The sequence below is a fragment of the Plecotus auritus genome (assembly GCF_963455305.1).
Source record: "Plecotus auritus genome assembly, chromosome: 7".
NCBI lineage: Eukaryota > Metazoa > Chordata > Mammalia > Chiroptera > Vespertilionidae > Plecotus > Plecotus auritus.
Genome location: NC_137774.1, coordinates 69,635,802 through 69,655,352, shown reverse-complemented (window position 1 = coordinate 69,655,352; position 19,551 = coordinate 69,635,802). Strand labels below are relative to the sequence as shown.

The following is a 19,551-nucleotide window of genomic DNA, read 5'->3' as shown; positions in this document are numbered from 1 at the left end:
AAGTGTGTGATAATATTCGCCTGTACCGGGTGAGTGTGAGGGGCTTCCCATCTCCTCCAGGGCCACACAGCTTCCCCAGAGAAGGGATCGGAGATGGGTTTGTTTTGGTCTCCACTGGGCGTGGGCTCCCTGCAGAAGGAATTTACAACAGCCTATGTCCTGTCCCAGAAGCTCTGCTTTCCTCAGACAAGGGAAGCTCCAAAAAGGTTTCTTTCTGCATCTGTTGATTCTCAATTGCCTTCAGCTCAAACTAACCCTCACGCCAAAGTGATATATTTTGGGGTGTCAGATCCTGATGACACATTCACCCCATGACCCAGAGCTGTCACCAACTCCTCCTGGCCACCAGGAGTCGCTGTTGGGTGGACTCCCTCCGCTCACTCTAACCAGACCCTCAGGGACAGTCACAAGAATGTCCCATGATTGCAGCTGTTCAGCTGCCGGCCTCCTGGAGCCCCAGCCACACGATGACACGCAACATCCCGCTGCGTGAGCTGCCTTTCCCGCACCCCGCTCCCAAGCTCTCCTTGCTTCACTCTTTTTTCCTAATCCTCACCTGAGGATATGTTTGATTGATTCTTAGAGAAAGGAAGGGAGAGAGAGAGAGAGACATGGATCGGTTACCTCCCATACATGCCCCAACCGGGGATCGAACCTACAACCTTTCGGTGTACTGGACAATGCTCCAACCGAGCCACCTGGCCAGGGCTTGGTTCGCTCAGTGAAACCGTGGTTGTGTTTAGGGCACCTAATAAATTATCGTGACATTAACAAAAGTCACTACTTCTGTCCTGACACACCGGAGTTCTTCCACTTGGAATAAGGTCAATAAATCCCCCCGACCCCCTCACCCCCGCTTTCAAAAAATGCAGGCCCGTCCCTGAAACACCAGACCGTTTGTGAGCCCCACTCCCAGGCACAGGAGGTACATGGGTGTGTGGTGAGCAGGGGCAACCTGCTTCCTGCCTCTTACTCCCCCCGCCCTCAGCCTTGTCTCCCGCCCCCCCCCCCACCAGGGAGGAAGAAAGGAGGTGTGGGGGGTTGAAATGGGAAGATCTGGCTGTTCATCCATAGAAGCAATCCACAAGAGCCCCTCTCAGCATTTGGTTTGCTTTTCTGAAGACAAACCACAAAAGTTCGATTCCTGGGGAACAGGCTCCGTTTCTGCTTTAAATGTTTAGGAAAGCTCGGCTGGGGAGGCCATGGGGCAGGGGGTGCAGGAGGGCGGGGTCTGGGACAGGCTGTGACTTGACAGAAATGAAGGGTCAAGACACGCTCTCACCAAACACAGCGAGAACCACTGTGCTCACATCCCACCAGGCCCACGAAGGCGCCTCGGCTGGAGGTCCTGCAGACGGGGCTGTAAAACCATCCATCAGCCCCTGTCTGAGGGACAACAGGAAACGGAGGCTCATTAGGAACATCTATTAAAAGCCAGGAACCTCCGCCGTCACTCGGCTAAAGATAGTCAGCAGCAGTGGAACCAAATGCACTTTTTCTGGGAATAAAACAGCTTTTCACAAACCAGCTGCAGCAGCAGCAGCGAGATGTCAGGCCCAGGTGGCCACGGGGTTCCAGGCTGCTCCCCCACCCCCCACCCCCAAGTGCTAAGCAGGGAAAGAGGCTGGCCGGGAAGTGGGTTCCAAAAGTGTCAGGTCTCCCAGCACCTTCCCCACCTCCAAGTCCAACTCAAGCCACTCAGCCCAGAGTGTCACTTCATTCCTGCACATACACCCCCCTCCCTCCCTCCCTCCTCCTGCTCCTGCCGAGCCAGCCCCACAGGAGCCAGCCTCCATGCGCAGCAGTGGCTGTGAGCAGAGCCACCCTGCGCTGGTTCTGCACCAGCAGAATCAGGGTCCTCAACCCTCACCGGGGCCCTGAGAGGTCAAGCAGGTGGAAGCAGCACCTCGAGGCCCTGAGAAACGCCTACAGCAAGAGTGAAGCCCCTAGAAAAGCCAAAGGATGCTGGGAGACAGGGGCCTGAACGCACACTGGCATGAGCTTGCCCGAAGAGCAAGCCCAGTGGGAGATGGCGGCTGGCTGGGTGCCCACTGGGTCCTGGGGGACTGATGGGCTGAGCCCTGGCCACTGGGGCCTGGACAGTCCCTTGCCAAAGCAGAGCCTCTGCTCCCCCTGAGATGAGGCCCCAGGCTGGCAGGGGCTACAGAGCTCCCCTCCAGGTGGTCCCTGCCAGGTGCTCCCACAGGGGCTTCAGCCAGGTTCACTCACAAGGCTCTGCCACCAGGGCTCCCACAGGGGCTTAGGATGTCGGCGCATTTCCCTCAGCCTTACTTTGTCGTCGCTGCTTCTGTGACACCACCTGCTCCCCAGCCCAGGGCTGCTGGCCCTTCACTGGCTCCTCCATGCCCTCCCTCTCCTCTCGAGGACAGAAAGGACCACTGCTCCCTCCCGAGCCCCACTCCATCTCAGGGGAGGGAAGCAGGACCTACAGAAAGGCCATGGCCCAAGAAGCAGTCACCATCTCCCCACCTGATCTGGAGAAAAACACTTGACAGACCCCAACTAAGGGACCCCCTGCAGACTCCCTGGCCAGCACACCTCAGAACAGTCAAGGCCGAGGGACAAGGCCCCAGCCCGGAGGAGACATGAGGGCCAAACATCACGTGGGTCCTGGGACAGAAGAGGACACCGGGTAAAACCAAATAAATCTGGATCGAGTGCCAGCTTTAGTTAATAGTACTGTCAGTATCGGGTCATTAATTGTGACAAATGTACCGCAGCGTGCACACGGCTAGCAGGGCAGGGAATTATGGAAAACTGTCCTCGCTGTTCAGTTTTCATGTAAACCTAAAACTTCTCTAGCAAATAAGTCTAGTCATCATTGTTAAAAAGCAGTAAGATTCCCCCATACTCATGCCAGCGAGGTCTCTCCACAGACCCCTAAAGGTAAAAGGACTGAGACTTTGGCGACTGGTCCGCCAAGTCCCTCTCATAGATGCACTGGGGCCCTGCACCAGACGCACTGCAGGACTTGAGGACAGCTCCCAGGTCAACCCAACTCACCCCGTGCCTTCGGAGGTTTCTCCAGTGTTTGCTGGGAATCCCGAACCACCTGGGCCTCAGCAGACTGACGGGGGCAGCTCCGCAATGTAACCTTGATTACAAACCCAGTTTCCGCAAGCTCTTTTCTCCCACAAAATTATATGAAATACTTGACATCTGACCCTCCATGTCTTCAGCAAAGGGCATCCAATCAGTGTGGACAGAACCACAAAGAAGGGCTTGAGACAGCCATGCTGGTTCTCCAGGTGGGTCTAGGAGAGGGAGGTCTGCGGGGCCGAAATGGTTTTCAGAGCTGCACTCCCATCCTTTTGAAAGCGTTCCCTGCTCCCAGGCCACAGGACGGGCAACCGGCAACACAGTGACAGACTGGAGGCAGAACAGAGCACAGAATGCAGCTCTTCCTTTAAGAGATCTACACAAATGTCAAATGATGCCTCTAAATTTGTTAAGGGAAAAGATGGCTGTTTGTGTTAAAATGTAATGTTCGCGTGGAGTGGACTTATGATTGCTGGTTTTAAGTGAAAAGTAGAATGTAACAGACTTCTCCATTTTCATCCCTAGCATAGTAAGCACCCCTAGATGTCAGCACATAACAGAAGCTTGGAATGTGTAGGAGAGTTAAGGGCCCTGAATTTCACTGCCAATGGCTGCAGCCCTTCCAACCCGGAGCCGTGCGTGTGGGCCTGCGGCTCCACCTAGAGGCCAGAGCAGGCCTGGGGCAGCAGCTGAAGGCAGACAACATCCATCACACCACCTCCCAGCTTGTTTTCCCCAAGGTAAGTGCCCATAGAAAGTCCTCAAGAAGTGCCCTTTGGGGTACAGGTGAACTGTAAAATCAGATGCCATCCTGACAGGGCTGCTGGGACCCTCCTCCAAGATCCAGCCCTGCACCCTTAGACCAGAGGCCTTGCTCAGGGTCCTCCAGACACTGGGGAGAGCATTTCCCACCCTGCACTGCTGTTGGCGCATCTGCCTTGTTACACAGGGACCCCCAGAAGGTGGGACGTGCACATCCCTGCCTCGCACAGGGCTGGGCCAGGGGCTCTAGGAGGGAAGGAAGGCATGCCGACAGGTGGGGACAGAGGGACTCAGGATTGTCCAGGATAGGACAGTGGTGGGGACAGCAGCCCAGCCTCCACCCACTAGATGCAGCAGCACCTCAGTCATGAGAAGCAGAGATGCATGCAGACATTGCCCAGGGTCCCCTGTGGGCCAGATCACCAGCGACACCGTGGCAGATGGTGGTGGGGCAGGATGGGATGTGGGTCAGGGAGACCAGGCTTCACAGGGTGCAAATGCCTGACTAGGCTATTCTGTATCCAAGCCGCCCCTCCCCGCTTGCCCCCACACCCGCCTCCCCGGACCCTCAGGGACATTGCCTGAATCCTTGGGTGGTGTAATGTTGTAAGACAAGCTTTGCCTTCTGCCACCCCCGTCCAGCCTGGCATTTTTCACTCGAGTACCTGGTGTCTCTGAGGCAGACCTTCCAAAAATTGTGAGCAATAACTATGTAGCTCACTTAGGTTTCTAGACATTTGTTTAGGACAGTGGTCAGCAAACTGCGGCTCATGAGCCACGGTTTGCCACTCTGTTGAGTAATGAGTTTGCCGACCACTGGCTTAGGAGAACAGAGTGTTCATGGCTTTGCCGCTGGAGAAGCAATGTGGGGCGAGATTTTGGGTGAGGGGATCTGAGTGAGGAGACCTGGGGTATGGACACCTGGGGTGAGGAGACCTGGGGTGGGAACACCTGAGTGAAGAGACCTGAGACCTGGGGTGAGAGATTCTGAGTGAGGAGACCTGGTCTGAGGAGACCTGTGGTGGGAACCTGGGGTAGTGAGGCCTGAGCAGGAGAGCTGGGTGTGGCCTTGCCCAGCTCTGTCACCTTTCTCCAACACAGCCCTGTTTTATGCAGAGACTCACAGCCCGACTTGCCCACCAAGGCCACTTGTGGAAGTGTCTCGCCCCCTCAAAGGTCATTTGCCAAAATTTTCAGCGTGGACAGAGCCACACAGACCCTTTACCTCCCACTTCTCCAGCGTTGGCCCCACTTTTCTAAATATCCTCTAGCTGGAGTGGGGCGGGGCCTGTTGTAGTTGGGCCTCTGAGCTGATTTTTACATTTGTAGAGGGTGGTGTTGACAATAACTGGAGAGAGAAGATACCTACTGAAAGGGCTCCCAGTGGCTGACTGGGCTCCCATTTTTTTAAAATAGAGCCCAGCAGCCATTTCTACACAGGAGCCCCTCATGCAAACTGCAGGGCAGGGGAAGCCTGCACTGAACCACCTGCCTGCACTGCAGTTCTGCCATCTGAGCCAGCCCTTATAAAGGAGTTCCCAGAATCCTATTTCAACCAATAGCATGGAGGCTTTCCCCATCCCATCAGAGCTGTATAGCTATATTTCCCCACCCCACCCCCACCCAATCAGCTTCTTCACCTACCAGAGTGGCTCCATTCTGGCCAATCAGGACAGTGCCTTTTGGACACTGGTCAGCTTCATTCCCTCCTGTCAGACAGACCCACCCCTGGCAGATTTAATTGGGGGTGGGGGGGAGAGGGGGGAATGATGTCCAGATTTCTAGAAATCTAGTATCTGCCTCTGAAACCAAGTTCTGCACCCAGGAAGGCAGCAGACAGGGTCCAGGCAGGCGGAAAGAGCCCCACACTGAACCCAGGCCCAGGCTAGGGTGGGGGTGAAAGTCCATGGTCACCATCGAGACCCCTGTCCCCTGGCAGAGAACAGGAGTCCTGCACTTGTGGGTCTAAGAGCTTAAATTATTTTTACAAATCATTTTCAAAGATAATGTAAACACTGCCTATAGGTTTTCACGAGCTGTTTAACCAAGTGAGGTGGTCCTCCTGCAGACAGCCTCCTCACCTCTGCCCACCACTGCCCGGGCTGCCTGCCTTCTCAGTGGGGAACCATGCAGAGGAGTCTCAGTCTCTGGAGAAGCCAAGTGGCACTGTCCCCCCACGTGGAGCTGGAGCCGATAGCAGCCAGGGGTGGCACTGGGTAGCTCAGAGGTGACCTGGTGAGGGACAGGCCAAAGGTCAGAGCCACATTGGGAAGAGGCAGGGACAGCACCCATCCGTGGGTCCTGTTTGGGCATTTCCTCCCCTTCATCTCTGAGCCCTCCTTGGAAACCCTACCTGGAAGGTGTCAGAGCAACCCACACACCATTTTTTATTCTTCTGAACACTGACAGCATCACTGCCCCCTATGCCTGCACGTCCCCTGGGAGGCCTGGCCTCAATCGCCGTCCCAGGAGGGGCCCCTGCAGGCGTGGGGCTCGGGCAGCAGTTTCTAGGCCAGGGAGGAGCTCTGTGGGCTCACACCAGCAGCCCCGTTAGTGGAGCTAATTTCAGAAAGGTGTTTGGTCCCCGTGGGCCCACTCTGGGAGCCTGCAAGTTGGCGCTCAGCTAGAGGGCAAACTGCCACAGCCTCTCGAGTGTCCCCCTCCCAAAGTGTATCCTTGGGCCTCTGAGCACTCTAGACCTGCCATCCCCCCAGGAGGCTCGTAAGAACCTGGTCGTGTTTGGGACCCACAGGAAGGTGAGAAATCGGAGTCACAGGTTCCCCAACTCTCACCAAGGGGGTGGGCTTCATGGGCTTACAGAAGCAGACACTCTTCAGCTTGGCCACCAAGCTGCAGCTGTGGCCTTCATTACACAGGCCTGCCTGAGGCAGTACAATGACCACTTCTGAGCCCCAAGTGTCCCCACAGCCACCCAGAGACTGTTTCAGCACAGCACTGGGGAAGCACAGAATCTGTGCCCCACAAGCTCCCACCTACAGGCCAGCCATGTGTGCTGAGGACGCCCAGGTGAACTCCGGTTTGGGCCTCTGATCCCTGCTGGTGCTTCTTAGTGGATTTCAGCTGTGACCACGTTGAGCTTTCTGATTCCACTGAGAATTCCAAACAGCACCTGCAAGCAGGCTCCTGGAGCCAACCACGGGGTCCACACCTAACCAAGTCACACCAGGTCTTCTCTCAGAAGATTCTTGGGGCACTGTCGGACCAGAGCCTGTCCTGGGTGCCCAGTTCTACCCAGGCCCCCTGAGGGCAAGGCATGACTGGGTAGTGGGGCCTGGGTCTCAGTCCCAACCTTGAGCCCATCTTTGGGGGGCAACCAGGACCCCTGCCCTGAGCCTCCCAACAGTGTGAGCTGGGCCCCAGCCCCAGGAGAGCCCAGGCAGCCCAGTCAGGGCACCTGAGGGGCCTGGCAGGCAGATGAGCACAGGCCCTGGGGGATGAGATGGGGGTGGGGGTAGGGATGGAGAGGCCAGCACTATAGCCATCTGCCCTGAGAACACAGATGCCCTTGCTCTAAGCTTCCCACATGCCCAAATCCATAATAAAAATAATCCCTAATTTCCCTGATTTGTCCCAGTTCCAGGGTGCCGCCTGAGCTGTCATCATGTGCCTGCTCCAGGGGCTGAGGCACCACTGACCCCTTTTACAAAATCACAACAGAAAGGACCCAGGTGTCTAAAGGGGCAGGGGGCACCGCGTCCTGCCTTCCAGATGGGGCAGAGTGACCAGCCACAGGGGATCTGGCCCAGGAGAGGCCACAGGAGCACCTGCAAAGGGCCTGGGGAGCCTTGGGCTCTAGCCTCCTTAAGGACCTTGATTAGGGAGTTGGGCCCTGCTACCTGGGGGCCCACCCAGGATACAGCCTGGAACCTGCATCACCCAATGACCCCGGGGACACAACTTCCCCGAGTGGAGCAGAGCAGCAGGCCCACTGGGCACACCCAGGGCATTGTCAGAGAAGGGGGTGCAATCTTGGCCCTAATGGTGTCTGCCCTGAAGATTGAAAGGCAGGACAGGACTTCATCACCCAGGACCAAAGCTGACCTGGAACTGCATCTTCCACCCCCGGAGGCTGGCCAGGCTAGGCCAAGTCCCCAGGGTCAGCTCAGCCCTGAGGAGGGCGGGTGGAGGCGGTGCCAGGAACTGGCCCCGGGTGGCAGGAGTGGGCGGGCACCTGCTGGGCTCTGCCTGCCTGTGTGCCAGGCTCACTCGCCCATCATTTAGTCTTCACAGTCACTTTGTCACCACTTGGCCCTTGGCATCACTTCTCCCTCGCCATCACCGCCCAAGGTAAGTCTGATGAACTGGTCCCTTAGGCTGAGCAGGGAACTGAAGCCCAGGGTTCTGAGACTTGGCCATGTCCCACTGGGCACTGGGCTGACCTGGACAGACCTAACCAGAGACGAGATGCCCCTGCCTGCCTGTCTTCCAGTGGAGGATAGCCGCCCTGAGTGTCCCAAGGGACCAGGCCTGGTGGGGAAGACCCCCGTCTGCAGGCGGGGTGGGGCAGAGCAGCCTACAGTAAGGGGAGCCAGTTCCCTCGCCGCCCTGCAGTACCCACCAAGCACCGTGTTGGGGGTGGGGCGGGCTGAGTGTTTGGGACTGAGGCCGGGCTCAGCAGCGGCTTCACACAATTCACACAGGTAAGGCCAGACGGAGGGGGCTATGGACAGGGCCACTGCGGTTCCGCGACGGGGATGCCCCCATGTCTGTCTGCGTGAGAGCCTGCTGTGGGGGGTTGGGGTGCTAGAATTTGGGGTCTCTGGGAGAGGAGCCTGCAAACCCCCTCCTTGACTGTCCCTCAGAGATACCCTGCTCCCCTGGGCTCTCATCCTCACTCCTGGCTGACCACCCCACAACCCCCTCTCAGTCTGTGCACTCTCCCCAACCACCACAAGGAGCAGGACCCACCCCCTCCCACCAAGACACACACACACACACACACATTCTGTCTCCATGGAGACAGCCTGAGGCCACAGGGTCAAACTCCTGTCAGCCTGTGGACCACCTGCCCACCCTCCCAAAGTCAAGAAAGCCAGTCCCTTGGCTCCCAGCCTCAGTGATGGGGTAGTGGTGGGGAAGGGAGGAGAGTAGGGGCAACAAGGGACTCCCTGGGCCCCTGGAGTGAACTGGGTGGGGGATTTGCAGAGCAACCTGCCCTCATGTGCCCCCAACTGCTGGATCTCCTGAGGTCTAAACCTGTGACTTTGCCAGTTGGTTCACAAGCAGAAACTGGGCCACGATGTTTGTGAAGTTCCAGGGGAGACACTGGGCAGCAGGAGGCTACAGCTGTTATAAGTCCTGACCTACTGGACAGCCTCTGATCTCCAAGATCCTCAGCACCCCAACCCCCAGCCAGAGATGCAAAATGCAGTCAAATCCTCCTAGCCCCAGGATTCACGTGCCCTCAGTGGGGGCTTCGTCCATGCAAAGCAGGGGAAAGCACAGGCAGGGTCCTGCCTTTTACATGGTCTGGGCTACACCTCTGCAACCAGGAGTGGGAAGCAGGCCTCACAGGGGGGCGGGGTTGGTGTGGGCTCTTGGGAACCTGTCTTTGTGGTGTGCCGGTCCTGCTATCTCCCCAGCAGGGACAGTGCCCCATGTCTCCAACCCAGAGGCCCAGCCATGGTGAGGCTTTGATTGGGTGGGGATGCAGAGCTAAGGGTGGAAAGTTTCCTCTGCAGTTAATTAGCCCCTGGGGCAGGGCAGTCTAATGGAACCTCATTAGTGGAGCCTCAGATCCAGGCCCTGCACCCCAGTACTGCCTGTATGGATCTGGGAAAGTATGTGGGGCTGGTTGTGCAGCCCCTGGGGACCTCCCCAGGCAGTGGGTTGTCAGTGTGCAAGATAGGGTCCCTCCTTTCGTGTAGGGGTCTCATCGGTGGGAGGGACCATCTGGGGGCTATTGCAGGCTGGAATCTCTATTGCCTCTTCGTGTCCCCAGCCCCAGGCTGGCCACTTCCGAAGCCCCCGAAGGCATGGAGGAGTGGGACGTGCCCCAGATGAAGAAGGAGGTTGAGAGCCTCAAGTACCAGCTGGCCTTCAAAAGGGAGATGTCATCCAAGAGCATCCCTGAGTGAGTCCCCAGGACCCCAGAGCCTCAGCCTCACCCCACCCAGGGCCAGCTGTTGATTTGCATCTCATTTCCCTGCCCTGTGCTCATTTGCATAAGCTAAGATCAGACCCTCATGTGTAACACTGGGCAGCACTTGAGGGGCAAGGTGCCCACCTGCTCACCCCAATCTCCCCACCCACAGGCTCCTTAAGTGGATCGAGGATGGGATCCCCAAAGACCCCTTCCTGAACCCTGACCTCATGAAGAACAACCCATGGGTGGAGAAAGGCAAGTGTGCCATCCTGTGACCCCACAGCCCCAGGCTCATGCCTTTGTAAAGAGGACAACTCTGTGAAGGTGTGACTTTTATAAAAAAGACTTTCCGGTGCCCCCAGCGCGACTTTCCCTCTCCCTCTTCTCCTAATCTAAGGGGCTCCAGGAGACTCCAACCAGGGGAACAATGGGCAGGGGACAACCCCCTGAACCTGTCCCCAAGGCCCTTTTTCTGGACTTTCCAGTGAGCTGGCAGCAGCTGGGCCTTGGCTCACTTCTGTCACTGATTTAGTTCTCAGTGAGCCAAGCAGCCCTGCATAGGCTCCCTCCTGCTGATTCTTAAGTCCTAAGCCTTTCCTTGTCACTGTCCCCAGCTTTAATAAATGTACTCTCAAAATCGAAATAAAAAATAACAGAGAAAGCAACACCAAGGTGTCCAGTGTGGATCTGGGGACATCCAGCGTGACCTTGGGGTGCTGGTGTAGACCTGGCTGTCAGTCATGAATATTGGGGTATCTGGTGTGGATTCTGGGGCATCCGGTGTAAATCAGAGCATCCAGCATGGATCTGGGGTACCACGGAGGAGTGAGATGTGCATTTGGCATAACCCTGGGTGTCTTGTGTGACCCAGCTACAGCAGGTCCCTGATGTGCAGGTTGCGTCGCACAGCGTTGGAGACGCCCTCCTTGAAGCGGAACCAGACATCGCTCCTGCCCACCGCAGTGCCCATGCGCTGCTCAACCGCATCAGTCTCAGGGGCTGTGTCCTCTGTGGGGACCACAGGGTTGATCCTCTGCCCGACCCCAGGCCCTCCCTCCACAGCTCCCACACCCACACACACCTGCGCTCAGGGCTGCTGCTCTCCTGATGACCACACGGCCGAAGAAATCCCTCTCGGTCTGCAGAGGGTGGGTGGTCAGATTCATGAGGACAGACATATCCAGGACACTTCCTGCCATGAGGGAAAAACTCTCCCCAGGAGGATGGGTCTCATGGCACCTCTGAACCATGGCCCACGGCTGAGGAGTAGGCACCTCTCCCAGCCCCTTCCCCTCATCCTGTACTGACCTACTCAGCAAGTGTCCCCTCTGCCCCTTACCATCCTCACAGCTGCCTGGTCCCTGTCAGGGCCAGGGCAGAAGGTGCCAACAGAACTCAGCCTCCTGCCCAAGTGGGAAACTGAGCCCAGGTGAAGTCCTACCCTGCTGAGCAGCAGGGAATTGGGCGTTTAGGAGGGTCCCTCAGAGCTTAGAACCAGCCTGTACCAAGGTAACACAGCCCCACCCCTATGCCCCCTTCCAGCCCCCAAACCTGGTCCTCCAGGGCTGCTCTCTTCAGGATGCGCTCCAGCCGCTGCTCGTGGCTGCGTGGGGTTGGTGGCTGTGCCCCTTTCCCCCCAGTAGTCCCCTGTGGGCCCTTGGCCTTGGGGGGACTGCCATCCACCTGCAGGAAGTGGATGCAATGAGAGCTGACTGGGCAGGGCCATTCCAAAGGCAGTATCCATCCTATGAGGCCCTGCTCTGCCCCAAGCCAGAGGTGGGCTCACCTGGGGGCTGTCCCCATCTCGGGCCAAGGCCTCTGCACGTCGCATCTTCTCCACTTCGATCTCATGGGCAATAAGCTGCTTGGCCTGGTAGGTGAGGGGCTTTCGGGCAGGCAGTTCAGGGAAGCGGCAGACCTCCTCCAAGTTCCTGCTCATGGGGGGCGTGGAGCAAGACAACTGAGCACCTGCTCAGTGGTGATAGCAGCAGGGGCACCCCACCACAATGACTCCAAATGCCCGAACGAGAAAGCTGCAGGACAGGGACCTCCCTAGGGCTACGAAGGGAGGGAATGAGACAACATGGCAGGGCTGGGGCTCAGGCTGGGGCTCAGGCTGGGCTTCGTGCTCAGAAACCGCCATTACTGCCTCCTTGCCATTGGCACAGAGAAACACCTGCATCCCAGACACTGGGGCCCTGACTGGGCAACAGGACCCTAGGGCCCGCGCTCCATCCCCACAGCCATCTCAGGACAGGGGAACAGCTCTAGGAAGCTCGAGGACCCTCTGGTGGGGCTCCTGGGGAACACTGGGGCAGAGAGGGTCTGTAGTAAAAGCCTCAGGTCCTGGGTCTATATATACCCAACCTGGGGGCCCATTTCACAGTCACATGTGGGCAGGAGCTGAGCTAGAACCGACACTCCCGCCAACCTCTGACAAATGGGGAAACTGAGACTCACACGCCTCACCAAGGCCATGCTTTCTCACTCCGGGCCCAGCCCCCCACTACCCTCATTCCAGGTGCTGCACAGACTCACGGCTCCAGCCTGTAGACATACTGCCCGTCGGGCGTGCGCTCCTGGCGGTAGGTTAGGCTGTAGGCAAGCATGGTGCCCACAAGGCTGCTCAACTGCAGCTTCTCACGGGTGCTGTACAGCTGCGTGCTCACCTGCGGGCAGGTAGGCAACAGGCAGGAACACTGAGCACAGCCAGGAACCCAGTCCAGCCAGAAGCCGCACCCTCCTTCTGGGTGAGGCACTCACAGGTCGAAGCTTAGGCACGAGGATGTCCAGGAGCAGGCAGAGGGTGTCCAAGACGAGGGCCTGGGGCGCTGTTTGGTTGCGAGTGGCCGGAGCAATACCTGACACCAGTGTCTGGATCAGGTTCTGCACCTGACTTGTCCGGTTCTGGGCCTGAGGGGGAGGGAAAACCAGAACCAGGTCAGCCAGGACCCTCCAGGACCCCAGGCCCGGCTTAGACAGGGGCAAGGGGCAAGGGGCAGGCTGCAGGGCACACCTCCTGCTGGCTACTCGGGAAGGCGATCCTAGGCACATGGCTGGAGGCGAACAGCAAGTGGAAGGCCACAAGCAGGAAGGGCTGGTAGCGCAGCAACTGGAAGCTCTGGCTGTGGTGGGCGGCCTGGCCCAGCATGTCCTCAAAGGCTAGCCAGTCGAGGGCTGTACACACGGTGCCCAGGCTGGAGTCCCGCAGCCGCAGCCGCAGGAAGTTGTCAAACAGGCCCTGTGAGTAGTGGGTCTCTGAGTCCCTCCAGCACTGTGACCGCCCCCCTCCCCCCACAGCACAAGGGACCCTTCACTGCCCATCTGTCCTGCCAAGTCCAGGGACTTAGGATAGCACCAAGCACCAGTGAGTGGCCACATGACCCTGAGAGGGTGCCAGGAAGGCCCATCTGCTATCCCCACTCTGGTTTGACCAAGATCCTGGGATGTACAGGAAAGAACCCCCCCACCTCCACCCCTCCATAAAGGGAGTCTGCCCACCAGAATTGAGGGCAGAGCCCCCACTCTCCTATGTAGATGTCCCATCCCCTCCCGCACTTGCTCTGCCCTCTGCAACCAGCGGTTTCTGGATTTGCACAGATCCCTAACCACTAACCCAAAGAGGCTTAGTTAGGGAGACAGCTTAGGCCGGGCTTTCAAGGTTGGGGGTGCATCTCTGCCACCTACTCAGGCCCAAATCCCTACCTGCTCTCTAATCCACATCCCCATTCCCACAGCTCATGTCCAAAATCAAGCCCCCCTCCAGCTGCTGCCACACTGCACATTGGTTCCCAACTGATCGCCAGTGATCCCATCAATCAAAACGATCCCCCATCCCCACACCCAGCCCACTGCCATGCTGGTGGCCATCCCCCTCCTAGCACCAGCCAGCCTCTCCTCCGGCCCTCTGCGCTGCTCATATCCCAAGGCCTCTCTGATGCCCTGACTGCTCCACCTCATTCCCATCCCACCTGCTTCTTCTAGAGCTTGGGACTATCTGAATTGTCTCCTGTTCATTGTCTGGGGACAAGGGAACACCCCCAACACGGCACCCTGGAAAAAAGGTTCAGGTAGAGTGTAGTTACCTGGACTACCTTCTCATGCTCGCCCGAGGAGGCAGCCACATGCAGGATATGGTAGAACCGCTGTGCAGCCATGGTCAGGGGTGCCTCGGCAGCCTGGTGCCCCAACCCCATGAGCCCATCGCCCAGCAGGAGCGTGTGGGTAGGCAGAGTTGGGTCCTGGCCCACACGTCGCCTGCAGAGGGTTGCTGAAGCTGGAGTGGAGCCCCCACCCACTTTATTCCTGTTGGCAGCACCTCCCAACTCAAGGCAGCCCTCCCGACTCGAGGCAGCCCCAAGGAGGCGGCAGTGAGGGAGGCTGAGGCACAGCCTTGAAAGCAGGGCCCAAGCAGCCTTGGGTTTCTGTCGGCAAAAGGGGGGGCTGGCTACACACGCAGGGTTTATGTCCAGGGCTGGGGGCACCACAGATATCCAGGCTGAGCCTGGCCCGCCCACTCTTTCTGCCCACCCCATCTACCTCTGGGCCCGGGGTAGCTGGAAGACCTCCTGCCACACAGAGAAAAGCCCCTTGCGCTGGTCCTTGAGGCCGACTCGTGTGGTCTGCACAGCCTGAACACTCAGCTCCCGCTGGCCTCGCCCATGCAGGAACTAGACACAGGGTGTGGGGGTTGAGAGGTAGCTGCCCCCTGACCCACCCCACCACAGCCAGCTTCCTCCCCACCCACCTGCAGGGTGTTGATGCAGGCTCGAATATCATTGTCTGTCTTCTCACAGAGGGCTGCCAGGGCACCCGGGTCGGCCTGTAGGCCCTGCCGTAGGGAGATCTGCAGAAGGCAAGAGCATGGGTATCCATCACCCTCTCAGAGCTCCACCCTGTAGGCACCTCCTCCCTAGAAACAGGTGAGTAGCTGCTCTCATCCTACAGGAGACAAAAACTATAGATACTGTAGACTGAACTCAGTCCCCACTAGGGACCACCCACCACCAGAGATCAAAGTGATCCAGTCACCCTCACCCCAGGACCTGAGATGGGGAGAAGGGAGTGGCAACAGCAGAGGGGGTAGTGCCCTGGATGGCAGAGGGGAGGGGTGTAGAAAGGTGGGGAGGAGTGCAGAGGTGGGGAGGGGAAGATGGGACCATGACAGGAGTCACGTCCCCCCACCCTGTCGTCAGCCATGCAGCCCCAGCCCTATGCCCCACATCCACACCCCCACTGACCTCCTGCAGCCGCTGTATGAGTCTGGAGGGTAGTGTAGGTGGAAAGTGAAGCAGGAAAGCCTGCTGCTTCAGCTGCCGTAGAGAGGGCGCGAACCTGCAGGATGGGCACAGGGTGTGGGGGGAAACCCTCATCCAAATCCCAGCCTCAAATCCACTGGGTGGCCAGGTGGGGCTAGGATGTGCCATCCCAGGGGCCCTCAGCCCTCCTGTGGACCCCGCCCAGTGGAGCACCCTCAGGCCCTCACCTTCAAAACCCTGCCCCACCCTACTCACTGGTCATTACAGATGCAGATGACTGGCCTCATCAAGAGACCCCCCTCTGACCGTGGCCGCCGCCCCTCACCCGCCAACATGGCCCGGCCCCCCAGCTCAGCCTCCTTCGGGCCCTTGCGGTCAATGATGCTGAGGAGCACGTTGATGGCAGCCTGAGGGGACATGCAGCGGGTGCAATTAGCCACAGCCCAGATTGCCCACCCACCCACCCACTGGCCAGGCACCCAGGAGGCCCACCGTGGGGGCCCCATCAATCTCATCGATAACCAGGCAGTTGGGCTTCCCACCAATGCCCAGCACCGACTCCATCTGCGTGGCCGCCTCAATGTGCGTGCGGAAGGCCTCAGGACTGCGGTCGTCACTGTAACCATAAAGCAGGGGAGGGGCCATCAGGGCAGCTGTGGCCTCGGCCAGGGCAGCAGCCAGTGTCCCTGGCAGGATGATCTCCCAGGGCCAAGCTGCTACACTTACACCTTGAAGCTACCCTGCAACATGACTGCTCCAAATCCCAATGCCCCCAGGACCCAGTGTCCCAGATTCAACCAGACATATCAGGACAGACAAGAGGCCAAGAGGTCAGGCCTTCCCTCCTACTCACCTTGCATTCATTTCCACCACACAGTACCCAGCATGCCTTGCGATCACGTGGGCCAGAGTGGTCTTGCCCAGCCCAGGGGGTCCACATAGCAACGCTACCTGCAACCAAGACATAAAGATAGGCTGCAACCTGCACCACGTTGGGGAGTATCTGACCCAACCACTAAGGCTGATAATCCTGTCCCAAGAGGCTTGGTGCCAGGGAATTTCCATATCACCCCACATCCACCCTAGTCATCAAATGGGATCCCTGACCCCAGCATGCCCATGGCTCAGAAGGAGCACTTCAGAATGAGAGAAAACCCTGAATAAAGACAGTGATGGGGAGACCTGACAGGGCCACGGCCATTACTGACATGACTGACACCTCAAAACCACTCACTGTCTACCACAATCATCCTTCGGGAGGTACTGGGCCCCTTGAGGGACACTGACCTTACCTAAGTCATTAGAACAACCAACTCCCATTCACATCACTGACTCCCCACACCAACACGTCGTCATGTCCTCAGCCATGCTGAGGAGCACACTGTGCATGCCTTGTGGTCCCCAGAGGAACAAAGGCACCAGCCAGTGAGTATAACCCCTGGGCTCAGAGATACATGCAGTGCACAGAGGTGGGGCTCACTTTCTGCCGGGGCCGCCGGCTCAGGTCCAGCTCAGCCTCGAGCATCTCCTCCAACACCTGCTCGTGGCTTTTCCACTTGCTGGAAGCTGTGGCCTCCTTGCCAACCCGGGCCGGCTCCACACTGGGCCTGGGCTTCCGGGCCGGCCTCTCTCGGCCAAACACCACCAGGTCCCACAGCTTCAGCCACTTGAGGAGGCAGCGGTTGGTGAACTGTGGGAAGGGAGGTATTGCCTGGGAGGACCACCAGTGCCAAGGACTCCCAGTCCTGCCCCTTATGCTGTCCGAGGACACACACAGAGATGCTGAGGCTGAGGAACAAGTGACCCCCACTCATCCTACTGGTGAGTGGCAGAGTGAGGCTCACACAGGGGCTTCCATTCCCATAGCCCTGGCCCTGACCCCTCCAGGAGCCCCAGGGGCACCCCACCCAGGGGCATCAGTTGCCGAGAGGAAAGGAAACAAAGGCTACAGACACAGGGTGCTCTGGATCCTCAGCCCACATCAGAGGTGACCAGCAGCATGCTGGCCCTGTACTTGCCTCAGTTTCCCCATCTACAACTCAGCAAGGCACACCAGAGCCCTGCTTTCCCTTCCAACAGGGCTGTGGGCTGGTGATATGTTATTTGGCTGGGTCCTGAATTCCCCCCTCCTGGCAACAAGAAAGCCAGGCACACTTGAGCAAGTACAAGGCCTCACATCATCACTGAGTAGCTCCGTGTAGTGCCGGGGCGCAAATTCATCCACCCAGAGGCTGTGCTGGGAGTCTTCTTGGCGGTCGGCCGGCACCTCCTCAGGGGCCTCCTCCTCCATCTCCTCTGTCCTGAGGCTGAAGAGCATTGTGTCCTGAGCCGCCCGGCCTTCACCCCAGCAGGGATTACTCCCTGCCCAGAATTCAGGCTGGGGGGTCAGTAGTTCAAGAACTGCTGAAGGTTCCAGGAGTAAAAGGGCCCACTACAGCACCTGTGCAGTGTATCTGAGAGCCGCTGGGCCTCTTCGAGCAATCGCTGCCGCCGCTGTGCACAATAGGGGTTGGGATCAGGATGGCTCAGACAGCCAGTCAACCCAGAGCTACCCTTCCCCTCCCAGCAAACCCCAGGAGACCCCACCTCACTGTCAACCTGCTCCTTCAGAGAAGTGAAAGACACACCCAGCAGGTCCAGGCGGCCATGTCCACGCCAGTGGGTGTCCAAGGAAGGGCTCTGTGAGGGAGAGAGAGCAGTAGTCACCTCTGGACACCCTCCTAGGTTACGGGGTTACCCACGATCCCCTCCCAACAATGCTCAGAGACCTAGGTGGCATCCCCCAGCACCAGCAGTACTAGAGATGGAGGAGTACCCTCTCTAACTAAGGACTGGAAGAGGAAAAGCCACTAGAAAGGGGGCAGCTCTAGGAAGGAGGAGAAGAAAAGTGGAGGGGGAAGAAGGAAAAGAGAGGAAGAGTCCCTCCTGAACAGATGACTGGAAGCCCAGTGAACTTCCTGAGGAGTCCCCAGAGTCCTCCTATGGATATGATTTCCTGGGCTGGGCCAAGCCTGCCAACCCCACAGGGAGGCTGTGGCCAGCCTAGACACCCGGCATGGCCACACAGCACCCACCTGCACCCCAGTGCCCACGGGGTCAGCCCGTAGCACCAGAAAGGCCCGGTCACCACTTGTGGAGGTCACGTTGACGTAGTCCTCCAGGACAGGGGGTCGCCTCAGGACTGGATTGCGAAGGGCTGGCGAGGCCCGTTTGAGCCCCAGGTCAGCACCAGGGTCCGCAGTCCTGAGAAAGGACCAGGCTGTCTTGCACTTTGCTTCCTGTTATCCTGAGGCAAGGAGCCCAGGTTCACCCTCTGCTGCCCACCCTCCCACAGGCCCACAGCCCCAGGCCTTGGGACCTGGTCTGAAAAACGAGACCCTTCCGATTCCAAGACTCTAGGACACGCAAGCCACACACCCCTCGCCCCACAGCTCAGCGGGGACCTCAGGACTCGGTGGGGGGGTGATGTCCCGAGGTGGGGAGTCGGGAAGCAGCAGTTCTTCCATCTCATCCTGCCCGAAGTTCAGCCTCTTGACCGCCTCCAGCCTGGGCCGCTTGACCCTGGGAGCTGGGGAAACACACACTCTGGGAAGAAACAGGGTGCTTGCCCCGCCTTGCCTCCCACCCCTGTGGGACCACAACGGACGTACTAAGGAGGAGTCTGTCCCTCTCTGCGTCGGTGGCCAGCTGCCTCTTCCTGGCACCCCTACGGTTCCCTGAGGGTCCATCTGGAGAACAGGGCGCCGCAGCGTTCCCTCCAGCAATGGCCTCCACAAACGTCGGCCGGACCCTGTCCCTGCAGGGTGACAGGGCCTCTGTCCCTGCAGGGAGAGAAGATGCACAGCAACCGCCTCAGGGCAGCCGTCTCTCCCCGACGCGCCCCCGCCTCAGGTCGCGCTGCCTGCAGCCTGCGCTCCCCGTCCCGGAGCAGCCCTCCCGAACTCCCGGGGCAGGACGGGGCCCTGCCCAGCTACAAGTGACAAGGCCGCGACCGGACCCGCGCACACCTTCCAGCTCCGCCAGCACCTCGAGCTCGTCCGCAAACTGGCTGTGGAAGTCGTCCTCGATGCCGTGCAGCTCCCGCTCGTAGTCCTCCATGGCCACGCGGACTCGCCGAACCCGCCGAACCCGCCGGAGTCGCCGCCGGCTCCCAAGCTCCCGCGCCACAGCTGCGCGCCGCTCCCGCCCCCAGCGTCCCGGCGCCGCCAATGTACAGTCGGCGTGCCCGGCGGCGCTCAGCCATTGGTCGGCAGGCAGGGCAGGGCGGGGGCGGGGCTGCGCGCGCAAGCAGGGTGGGGCCTAGTCAAGGCTTGGAGTCCGAAAGGCACGTCCCAAGAGCTCACTATTGGTCCACACGGCTGCCCG

General features: G+C 59.0%; 2 protein-coding genes across 6 annotated transcripts; one reads left to right on the top strand and one right to left on the bottom strand.

Moving 5' to 3' along the window:
• Positions 1-5,959: 5,959 nt before the first annotated feature.
• CHTF18 (chromosome transmission fidelity factor 18) lies at positions 5,960-19,370 on the bottom strand. 5 transcript variants are annotated; one of them, XM_080678010.1, is made up of 22 exons: positions 19,194-19,362; positions 18,837-19,007; positions 18,604-18,754; positions 18,261-18,429; positions 17,773-17,865; positions 17,627-17,679; positions 17,363-17,492; positions 16,667-16,876; positions 16,040-16,137; positions 15,679-15,802; positions 15,442-15,593; positions 15,169-15,262; positions 14,676-14,774; positions 14,468-14,598; positions 14,014-14,185; positions 12,945-13,169; positions 12,692-12,841; positions 12,467-12,597; positions 11,715-11,859; positions 11,480-11,611; positions 11,010-11,067; positions 5,960-6,054 (listed from the first exon to the last, which is right to left on the bottom strand). In XM_080678010.1, exons 1-22 carry the CDS (start codon positions 19,282-19,284, stop codon positions 6,044-6,046), a joined length of 2,790 nt encoding a protein of 929 aa, XP_080534136.1. In that variant the 5' UTR covers positions 19,285-19,362; the 3' UTR covers positions 5,960-6,043. The 5 variants fall into 5 exon arrangements, with proteins under 5 accessions (XP_080534136.1, XP_080534135.1, XP_080534137.1 ...); XM_080678009.1 differs by lacking the exon at positions 5,960-6,054 and adding an exon at positions 10,249-10,936 and having other exon boundaries at positions 19,194-19,370; XM_080678011.1 differs by lacking the exons at positions 5,960-6,054; positions 19,194-19,362 and adding an exon at positions 10,249-10,936 and having other exon boundaries at positions 18,604-18,771; positions 18,837-18,975.
• GNG13 (G protein subunit gamma 13) lies at positions 8,018-10,568 on the top strand. Its single transcript, XM_080678014.1, has 3 exons — positions 8,018-8,130; positions 9,785-9,916; positions 10,098-10,568. The coding sequence occupies exons 2-3, from the start codon at positions 9,819-9,821 to the stop codon at positions 10,201-10,203; spliced, it is 204 nt and encodes a 67-aa protein (XP_080534140.1). The 5' UTR covers positions 8,018-8,130; positions 9,785-9,818; the 3' UTR covers positions 10,204-10,568.
• Positions 19,371-19,551: the final 181 nt, after the last annotated feature.

Coding starts and splice junctions, on each gene's coding strand:
- CHTF18 (XM_080678009.1), bottom strand. CDS start 19,284: ATGGAGGACTACGAGCGGGAGCTGCACGGCATCGAGGACGACTTCCAC. Junction 19,008..19,193: donor GGTGCTGGCGGAGCTGGAAG/GTGTGCGCGGGT, acceptor CTCTCCCTGCAG/GGACAGAGGCCCTGTCACCC. Junction 15,803..16,039: donor GTGGTGGAAATGAATGCAAG/GTGAGTAGGAGG, acceptor TTATGGTTACAG/TGACGACCGCAGTCCTGAGG.
- GNG13 (XM_080678014.1), top strand. CDS start 9,819: ATGGAGGAGTGGGACGTGCCCCAGATGAAGAAGGAGGTTGAGAGCCTC. Junction 9,917..10,097: donor TCATCCAAGAGCATCCCTGA/GTGAGTCCCCAG, acceptor CCCCACCCACAG/GCTCCTTAAGTGGATCGAGG.